Genomic DNA, 10,490 nt, shown 5'->3' with positions numbered 1-10,490 from the left:
AGGGGGCGGTGCCCCAACTCCCCAATCGGCCCTGCTCTGAGCCTGACCAGGGGCTGCACCTAGGGATTGGGCGTGCCCTCTGCCACCCGGGAGCAGGCCTAAGCCAGCAGGTTGTTATCTCCCGAGGGGTCCCAGACTGCGAGAGGGCATAGGCCGGGCTGGGGGACCCCCCTCCCCCTCCGCGAGTGCACAAATTTTTGTGCACCGGGCCTCTAGTTATTTATAATGGCCAAAACCAAAAACTAAAAAATCAGTAGAAGGGAATAGTTGAGTAAATCTTATTAAATCTTATTATAATAAAAGGCTAATATGCAAATCAACTGAACAGCAGAACAACTGGTCACTATGATGCACACTGACCACCAGGAGGCAGATGCTCAACGCAGGAGCTGCCCCCTGGTGGTCAGTGCGCTCCCACAGGGGGAGCACCTCTCAGCTGGAACCCGTGCTCATGGCTGGCGAGCGCAGCAGCGGTGGCAGGAACCTCTCCCGCCTCTGAGGCAGCGCTAAAGACCCCGAGGGGGGATGTCCGCCTAAGCCAGCAGACGGACATCCTCTCAGGGGTCCCAGACTATGAGAGGGCGCAGGGCGGGCTGAGGATCCCTCCCCCCCTCTTCCCGAGCCCCTCTGCAGTTCATAAATGTCGTACACCGGGCCTCTAGTTAAGGTTATAAAAACTATGTGGGACATGCTTACACTACGAGGAAAGCAAAATACAGTGCGTCCCAAAAATGTATACACCCTTTAACAGTGGGTAGCTCAATTTTGAAAATGAGATTATTTTAATAAACACTGCCTTTATAGTTATTCACAGTGTGTGTGTACATTTTTGGGACACCCTGTATATGGCAGTATGTGCACTGTGATTCCCACACTATAAAACATGCATGTAGACAAGGACAGAGATAAAAAGCAAAGTTTAAAAAGTAAGATTTTTTTTGTTTTTAAAAGTGATTAGAATTAGGTCAGTTTAGCTTTGTTTTTTGAATGTCTTTGTTCTTTAAAACTCTCCCTTTATAAATGATTTTTCATTATAAAAGTATGTTTTATTTTTAGAATAGAGTTACAAAAAGAAGAAAATTAAAATCATCCGTGAATTATCTTCCCTGGGAGAAAACCCCTGTTAAATCATTTTGCTCATATCCATGCATGTATTTTACAGTAGTATTATATTAGTAAACAATCTTTTTTGGGAGGGGTGTTAATCAAGTACGTTCCAGCAATTTCACTAGGTATATGTCCAAAAAAGTTGAAAGAAAGGACTTGAACACAAATTTCTATACCAGTGTTCATAGGAGCATTATTCATAATAGCCAAAAGGTGGAGAACACAGTTTCTATCAACAGATAAATGGATTTTTTAAATGTGATGTGTGTGTGCAGTGGAAGACTACTTAGCCCTAAAAAAGGAATGTGATACTGACACATGTTGCAATACCAATGCAATTTGAAAATATTATGCTAAGTGAAATAAGCCAGACACAGACAGATAGGCACTGTGTGCTTCCACTTATGTGAGGCACCTAGAGTCCTCACATTCATGGAGGCAGAACGTAGAACGGGGTTACCAGGCTGGGAGGGCGGGAGTTAGTACATGATGGATACAGAGTTTCGGTTAGGAAAGATGAAAAAGTGTTGCCCAAAATCTAACAGTGGTGGATAATGGTTTCACAAGACTGTGAATGGGTTTAATGTCGCTGAATTGTACACTTAGGGTTGAAATGATGTAAGTATAAGTGCATCAGCCCAAGGGGTCCGACTGCTGAGGCTGTTTTCACTCGCTTTAGTCACATGTCTGGGTGAGGAGAAGACAGGTCTGCTGTGGCCCAGGCAGCCCAGGCCCGCTCTTGTCCCAGTGCTGCCAGCAAAAGGCCCCAGAGAAGGGACGCCGAGAGTGAAGGAGTCAGAAGCATGGCAGGGACGGAGGACCAGGGCTTTCATTTGTTGAAGACAAGACTCAGAAGCTATTAGAAAAAAGATTTTTTTGGAAAACAATAAGAGACCTGTTCTTTTTTTTTTATCCTCACCCGAAGATAATTTTCCCATTGGTTTTTAGAGACAGGGAAAGACTGAGAGGAAATATTGATGTGAGAGAAACACATCGACTGGTTGCCTCCTGCACGCTGACCAGGGCCTGGGCTGGGGAGGAGCCCGTACCTGAGGTACATGCTCTTGACCGGAATTGAACCCGGGACCCTTCAGTCCACAGGCTGATGCTCTATCCACTGAGCCAAACTGGCGAGGGCAAAAGACCTGTTCTTTGACCCAAAGTAAAGACCGACTCAGAGTCAGAAACATGCAAAGGAAGGACGACCTGTAGGGGATCCTGAGTCCTCCATTGCTAGAGACCGCTAGCCATGGTTTGGCTCCCCGCGTGGTGGGCCGTGTGCAAGGGGTTCTCGGGCAGCAGAACCGCGTTCGGTCTGGTGGTGGTGGTTGGGGCCTGTCGGCCTGGTGTCGGGCCTCAGTGAGGAAGCCCTGCTGTTTTACAGGAAGTGACAGGCTGCAGTGCTGGTCCAGGTCTCTGAGGAGCGGGATGGGGCTGTGGCCTTCATTCTCAAGGGACTTTCCAGAATTTCATGTTATTAATCTCTCAAAAAATGTTTGCGTAAAGTTAACCCCACGTTCAAAGTAAAACAGATTTTACGTGTAATTTAATGAAAGAAGAGATGACAATATAAGCATATTCTGTTCCTTTTAAGGCAGTTTATGAAGTAGATATTTACAAATTGAAATTCCAACAACTGTTCTTTTGTTAGTGGCCAGATTTCAAGTGAGAAGTCTCTGGCTCTCTTAATGCTTCTGAAAACTTAAGGAAACGTTTTTTAAAAGTCCTAAAGAGGACTAATACCTGTTTTGTGCGCAGGTATCCCGGGATGGTGGCGTCGCGTCCCCTGCCACTGAGGGCCGGGGCGGCAGTGATGTGGTGGAAGGAGGCAGAACAGCTCTGGACAACAAGACCTCCCTGCTCAACACCCAGCCTCCGCGCGCCTTCCCGGGGCCGCGGGCGCGCGACTACAACCTGTACCCCTACCCGGACACCATCAACACCTATGACAAGACAGCCCTGAAGGAGGCCGTGTTTGACGACGACATGGAGCAGCTTCGAGATGGTTTGTCTTTCTTTGTTTGATTGTCCCCATCCAGAAGTTTCTCCCATGGGCTTCCCCTCTTGTCTGACCAACTCTGGGCATATTGGTCGAATGGACATGGACATGGGTCAGGCCTGGTTAGTCCTTTGTTCACAGCTACATGTCCTGCCATGTGCTTGGGCATGGAAAGCACAACAGTGAACAAAAGGACACACAGTCCCACCCTCCAGAGGCACACGGGTGACCTCAGGTGGCAGCTCTGAAAGCTGCAGTGAGGGGGGCTCAGGGTGCCACCAGGGAAGCCATCACTCGGACCCAGGGCCCGAGGAGCTCAGGAGAGGAGTTAGTGACATGGAGGGCAAAGGCTCGGCAGTCCCAGCTCTGGGCTCAGCATGTCGCCCGTGTAGCTGTGGGAATCGGGTCTGAAGCACCACTGGGCTCCCCTCCCCTCCCCAGCGTATCGGCAGCTGTTCTGGAACTGCTCCGGTGACTGCCCTGCAGCTGGGAGATGGGCTCCGGCATGCACTGAGCACTCGCATTGCCTGCTGCACTCATGCTTTACACACGGCATCCAGTGGACATAGCGCTCACACTTTACACACGGCATCCAGTGGACATAGCGCTCACACTTTACACACGGCATCCAGTGGACATAGCGCTCACACTTTACACACGGCATCCAGTGGACATAGCGCTCACACTTTACACACGGCATCCAGTGGACATAGCGCTCACACTTTACACACGGCATCCAGTGGACATAGCGCTCACACTTTACACACGGCATCCAGTGGACATAGCGCTCACACTTTACACACGGCATCCAGTGGACATAGCGCTCACACTTTACACACGGCATCCAGTGGACATAGCGCTCACACTTTACACACGGCATCCAGTGGACATAGCGCTCACACTTTACACACGGCATCCAGTGGACATAGCGCTCACACTTTACACACGGCATCCAGTGGACATAGCGCTCACACTTTACACACGGCATCCAGTGGACATAGCGCTCACACTTTACACACGGCATCCAGTGGACATAGCGCTCACACTTTACACACGGCATCCAGTGGACATAGCGCTCACACTTTACACACGGCATCCAGTGGACATAGCGCTCACACTTTACACACGGCATCCAGTGGACATAGCGCTCACACTTTACACACGGCATCCAGTGGACATAGCGCTCACACTTTACACACGGCATCCAGTGGACATAGCGCTCACACTTTACACACGGCATCCAGTGGACATAGCGCTCACACTTTACACACGGCATCCAGTGGACATAGCGCTCACACTTTACACACGGCATCCAGTGGACATAGCGCTCACACTTTACACACGGCATCCAGTGGACATAGCGCTCACACTTTACACACGGCATCCAGTGGACATAGCGCTCACACTTTACACACGGCATCCAGTGGACATAGCGCTCACACTTTACACACGGCATCCAGTGGACATAGCGCTCACACTTTACACACGGCATCCAGTGGACATAGCGCTCACACTTTACACACGGCATGTGTGTCTTTACCAGCTTCATTCCTAGTGCTCGACAGCACAGGGAAGCTTTCGGAGTTTATTATGAATGTGCTACGGAGGTCCAAGGCCAGGGCGTTAAATGCACCCAGGACTTATTTTCCAGCTTGAAGTAACACTATTTAGAGTTGATGATATAATTTTTTTCCAGGTACATTTTATTTATTTATTTATTTTTATAGCAAAGATGTCCTTTTATTATTTATTTTATTCATATAAAAATGTTTTCTTTTAAAAACAATTTTCATGAACATTTTGACCAAGATATGCTGTTGGACACTCCATAAATTCATCATGTCTTCTTTTCCTAGGCCGCACAGATTGTGCTAATATCGCTGTTTGAATTGAACACTCCTGAATTTACTATGTTACTTGGTGCCTTGCCCAAAACATTCCAGGATGGTGCCACCAAACTCCTGCATAACCACCTCAAGAATTCCAGTAACACCAGTGTGGTGAGTGCTTCGGCCACGTTGGTGCCTGTGTGTACTGGCCATGGCCTCTCTGTGTCCCTCGTCTACAGCTTGCTCTAACAGCCAGCTTGCTTACTCTCTTTTAATGGACTGTGGTTGTCTCAAGAGTGGGAGACCAGTTTTAATCCTGCCATATTCCCAATGAATGAATGAATGAACCTGGTATTTAAATATGGCCATTTTCACCCTGGCCTGTTTGCTAAAAGGTTAGAGCGTCAGCCTGCGGACCAAGGGGGTGGGGCTTCGATTCTGGGTCACAGGCTCAATCCCTGGCCCAATTGGGGTGCATGCAGGAGGCAACCAATTGATAGTCTCGCTTACATCAATGTTTCTCTTCTCTCTCTCTCTCCCTCTCTCTCCCTCCCTCCCTCCCTCCCTCCCTCGTCTCTCCCTTCCTCCCTCCCCTACTTTCTCTCCAAAAAAATAAAGTCAGTGTAAAAAGTGTCCTTGGGTGAGGATTTTTTTTAAAAAAAGTAAATGTAGCCATTTTCTTTTTCTGAAAGATTTTTTAATTGATTTTTAGAGAGAGGGGAATGGAGGGAGGGAGGGATTGAGAGAGAGAGAGACATTGATGTGAGAGCGAAACATTGATCGGCTGCCTCCTGCACATCTCCTACTGGGGATTGAGCCCGAAACCCGTACATGTGCCCTGACCAGGAATCACACTGGCCCCTTTCAATGCTCAGGATGATGTTCAACCAACAGCCACACCGGCCAGGACAATATGGCCATTTTCTTAAGTTAGGTTATTCAATCAGTTACATACCTTTTTATACTGTAGAGATGTAAATGCTCAATTGTGTCTGTTACTCTAGCACAGCTGGCATCAGTTATTCCGTTTCAGGAATGCCTATATGAAAGTCATCTATTTTTTGTTTAATATGCACTTAAAATTGGCCCCAAGGATTTGGAAAAAGAATCATTCTGATTGTACAAATTATGCCCGTGTAGACACACGTGGATGAAAAGGCCAAGGGAAAAGTGGGCCATATTCTCTATTTAGCCCTGGAGTAATGATGCTTATTCTGCCTTCACCCCAGAGCTCTCCGAGCAACACAATTGGCCGGACTCCTTCCCGACACAACAGAAGCAGGACCAGCCCCCTGACCTCACCCACCAACTGTTCCCATGGGGGCCTGTCTCCAAGCTTGCTGGACTATGATACAGAGAACCTGAACTCTGAAGAAATCTATAGTTCTTTGCGTGGAGTTACAGAAGCCATTGAAAGGTTTAGTTTTCGAAGCCAAGAGGATCTGAATGAGCCAATTAAACAAGATGGCAAGAAGGACTGTGAATCTATGGCCAAACCACCCTGAATGCGCCCGATCTCGTCTGATCTCGGAAGCTGAGCAGGGTCGGGCCTGGTTAGTACTTGGATGGGAGACCGCCTGGGAATACCGGGTGCTGTAGGCTTAAAAATTAAAAAAAAAGAAAGAAAGAAAAGAAAAAGAAGGACTGTGATATTGTATCCCGGGATGGTGGAGTTGCGTCCCCTGCCACTGAGGGCCGGGCCGGCAGTGACGCGGCGGAAGGAGGCAGAACAGCTCTGGACAACAAGACCTCCCTGCTCAACACCCAGCCTCCGCGCACCTTCCCGGGGCCACGGACGCACGACTATAACCTGTACCCCTACCCGGATACCATCAACACCTATGACAAGACAGCCCTGAAGGAGGCCGTGTTTGACGACGACATGGAGCAGCTTCGAGATGTGCCCATTGACCATTCGGACTTGGTGGCGGACCTTCTGAAAGAGCTGTCCAACCACAACGAGCGCGTGGAGGAGCGGAAGGGCGCCCTGCTGGAGCTGCTCAAGGTCACCCGGGAGGACAGCCTGGGTGTCTGGGAGGAGCACTTCAAGACCATCCTGCTCCTGCTCCTGGAGACCCTTGGAGACAAAGACGTGAGAGCTGCTCTTCTGCATTTCCTTCCGGGGGTGGAGGGGGCAGCTCTTGTGGGGTGGCTCAGCTCTCCTTTCCTACTGGGCTCACAGTTTACATCAAAGCACGCCTGAACTGGCCTCAGAGCCCAGGGAGCAAGCGCCACCTAGAGTACGTTCACGTCGATGAGGGGACTTGTTCCTGCATCAGGTCACTTTACACAAAATTTCTTAAAACTCTGTTAGCTTAAAATGTCGTTTGTAACAATGAGCTTTTTTCCTTGTGACTTTTATTTTTGTTTCATGTTTCATTGCGAAACAGAAGTTCCTTTTTAAAGACCCTACGAAATGCTGCATTCCAGCACATTCTGTCTCCGTTCACCCGCGCGTGCGTCCGGGCCGCGCGCCAGGCTCAGGAACCGGGGTGGTTAGCATCGTCTATTATTTTCTGTTGTTAATTTTAAAGTAAAGGCCCTCTTCACGCTGTGACATCTGAATGTGACACACTAGGCATTTGCTGTGTAATCTTAGAGGTGGGAAGAATCCAGAGTCCTGCCTTCCTGCCCCGTGCAGCTGGCCCGTCCACAGAGACAGGAGTAAATGGAGGGATTGCCAAGTAAGCCGTGTCCCTCGAGCGGGGATCTGTGTCCGCAGCAGGAACAGCAATCGCCTGAACGTGGGGAAGAGCTCCAGGGCAGGCCCAGGCTGAAATCTGACACAGCCCACGGGAAAGGTCATGCCCGGGCTCATGCTGATGGTGGTGGGAATGGGAGACAGGTGAGCAGGAGGCTGGGAGTGTCGCGCTGACTTGGATTGCTTTCTGCTGCTTAGGATTAGTGGTTTGGTCTAGAACAGGCGGAGGGAGGCTAGAAGAATGGTGATGAAAGATCGGTATCAACTTTTCTTAAAACAAAGCATTGGTTTCTGAAGCCCTTCTCCTGGGTTGGGCTTTGAGGTCGGGAGATAGAGCGATGTCATGTAGAGGCAGCAGAACGGGGTGGAGGGTGAATTGCACAGGTGAGTGACAAAGAATCAGGATGTACTTTTTGGCTGTGTTTGGTGTAAACTCCATTCTCTTTTTTTGAGATTAGGAGTCTGTTTGGAATGGCTTTCCTCCAGACACATGACCCGGGCCTCAAGGTCCTCAAGCACCTCGAGGCTGGTACAGTCCCCTCCCCCGTGGCCTCATCAGCAGCAGGTCGGGAGAATGACAGGTCTCAGCTGCCCTGGAGAGCTCACAGTCTTACAGGCCACGCGTCCCGGTGTCCAGGCGCGTTTACCTGTCCTCCGGGCATTTGACACAGGGTGGTCTGCATCTCTGAGCCTCAGGAAGTTCCCGTCCTCCAGAGCTCCATTGTCCTCATTTGGCTCATTGAAGAAACCTTTTTCAGGTCCCTCTTAGGTGTGGGCAGGGTGCTGGGAATGCCACCAGGGGCACGGGCTGCTCATGGAGCTGGCCGTCCGAGAGCCCGGCAGGTCAGCAGAGTAACTGTGTCCAGGCGTCTGTGGACGCTCGGTGCCCTGGACCCTGCTGCCGGGTGTGTGCGTGGGTGCAGGCTGCTGACCTCTTCCTTCCTCCTGTTCCCCAGCATTCCATTCGTGCGCTGGCGCTGAGAGTTTTACGGGAGATTCTGAGAAACCAGCCAGCAAGATTCAAAAACTACGCTGAGCTGACGATCATGAAGACTCTGGAAGCCCACAAAGACTCCCACAAGGAGGTGAGCCGCCCGAACCGGGAATGCGGAAACAAGTCCGGGCGCGGTGGGCTGTGTGGGGAGAGAGGACTGTCAGTCACTGCACGGCTTCCAAAAAGGAGTCCTCCCGTGAGTGCAGGCCGAGCCGCTCCCAGGGGTGAGCCAGGGCTGCGTGGTGGCCGCGGGCAGTGCCCTGCAAGGGCTAGTGCCACGTGGTGGGTTCCTGACTCCCTTTCCACATGCACAGTGGGCTCGGCCTGATCCTGGGGTTCCCACATCTGTGGTTCCCATTGGTTTGGTCCAAAGGAAGGGTCTTCCGTTTCTTCCTGGCGGTGGGCATCATGCCGGGTGATGTTGGAGAGCGAGATCAGCTCTGAAGATGCAGGCATCCTAGGACAAGTCGCGACAAGGCCTCGCTCCAGAACCCCGGAGAACTTACTTCACGAACTCTGAGCCTCAGTTTCCTTATGTGTAAAATAGAGATGGGTACCACTACGTTTCTCATGAGAATTCAGTGAGACGACCAGTGACGGTTCCTGGCCGGTGCTTAGTGCCAGAGGGTACTGCGCTGTGTGGGTCTCCCTTCCCTTCGTCCCCTGGCAGGGCTCCTCTGGCTGTGCCACGCCTCGTCCACTAGCTCCTGAATGTTGGCCAGGCTAGCAAACGGCGCCTGCGGTTCCTGGCACCTCAGGTGCCGTTGGAGAGCAGCGGATGTGTGTCTGCCCCGCTCATGTACTGCAGACAGGCACACAGTAAATCCTCGTCCACTTGCTTACCTAGTTGTTCCAGCCCATGGATCACCAGTCCTTTCTAGAGGTCTACAGAGACCGGGGAAGTGGGTGGAGCATCCTAAGTAAAAATGATTTCAATAACACTATTCCAGTAAAAGCCATTGTGGAAAATGAACCAGATATTTAGAACTTTAGGAACCTTTATACTGCAGACGATGGGTTTGACCCCCCCAGCGAAAGACATAACCACTTGCTCATTTCAGTCTCTTGGCTCACATGTGACTATTTCATGGGCGTACTGTGGATTAAAGGAATTATGATTAGAGCAATTCTTATATCAACAAAAAGCGCCAGACCCTAAATCAGTGGTTCTCAACCTTCCTAATGCCGAGACCTTTCATACAGTTCCTCATGTTGTGGTGACCCCCAACCATAAAATTATTTTCGTTGCTACTTCATAACTGTAATTTTGCTACTGTTATGAATCGTAATGTAAATATCTGATATGCAGGATGTATTTTCATTGTTACAAATTGAACATAATTAAAGCATAGTGATTAATCACAAAAACAATATGTAATTATATATGTGTTTTCCGATGGTCTTCGGCGACCCCTGTGAAAGGGTTGTTCAAGCCCCAAAGGGGTCTCGACCCACAGGTTGAGAACTGCTGCCCTAAATCATGCTTTTCCTCTGCTCAGCAGTTATATGACTACCAGACAGTAACCTGTCTGACCTCCTTAAATCCCACCATGATTGCAGGCTCAGCAAGGGTGGGGGTCCTCATGCTCTGTCTAGGCACCTCCCCATCTCATAGTCCTAGCATAACAGCTACATGAGTGAGGCATGTGTTGGTTTGTTTTTTCTGTGTTTTCTTCCCCAAGAAAAACGGTTTTAAATACAATATTACATGCAATACACATTAATATTTCAAGAAAAAAAAGATTTTAAATATAATATTACCAAAACTGTACTAACAGTATAATATCACAAAAGTTGTAGGAAATCTTAAAAATCTCCAAATAACAGGATTACTTCTATTATATTCTAAAATATTTTTTT

The 10,490-nt window shown here is 49.5% G+C and overlaps 1 protein-coding gene and 1 long non-coding RNA gene across 24 annotated transcripts in view; one reads left to right on the top strand and one right to left on the bottom strand.

Moving 5' to 3' along the window:
* The window catches only part of CLASP1 (cytoplasmic linker associated protein 1), a 285,149-nt gene that overhangs the window by 239,285 nt on the left and 35,374 nt on the right, over nt 1–10,490 (top strand). For 22 of the 23 annotated variants that reach the window (XM_014547896.1, XM_014547897.1, XM_014547893.1 and 19 more), the window contains 3 exons: nt 2,866–3,093; nt 6,818–7,027; nt 8,593–8,721. In XM_014547896.1, the coding sequence (XP_014403382.1) occupies nt 2,866–3,093; nt 6,818–7,027; nt 8,593–8,721 (567 nt within the window). Of the gene's footprint in view, nt 1–2,865; nt 3,113–6,817; nt 7,028–8,592; nt 8,722–10,490 lie in introns of all 23 variants that reach the window. The other variant, XM_014547894.1, reaches the window with a different exon arrangement.
* LOC106727850 overlaps nt 6,431–10,490 on the bottom strand; it is a 17,889-nt gene continuing 13,829 nt past the window's right edge. The window contains exon 3 of the long non-coding RNA XR_001364102.1: nt 6,431–6,535. This is a non-coding gene — a long non-coding RNA (uncharacterized LOC106727850). The remainder of the gene's footprint in view (nt 6,536–10,490) is intronic.

This window comes from Myotis brandtii, unplaced genomic scaffold (genome assembly GCF_000412655.1).
Source record: "Myotis brandtii unplaced genomic scaffold, ASM41265v1 scaffold488, whole genome shotgun sequence".
NCBI classification, from domain to species: domain Eukaryota; kingdom Metazoa; phylum Chordata; class Mammalia; order Chiroptera; family Vespertilionidae; genus Myotis; species Myotis brandtii.
The sequence above is the reverse complement of the archived record's forward strand: the minus strand, read 5'-3'. Positions and strand labels throughout refer to the sequence as shown.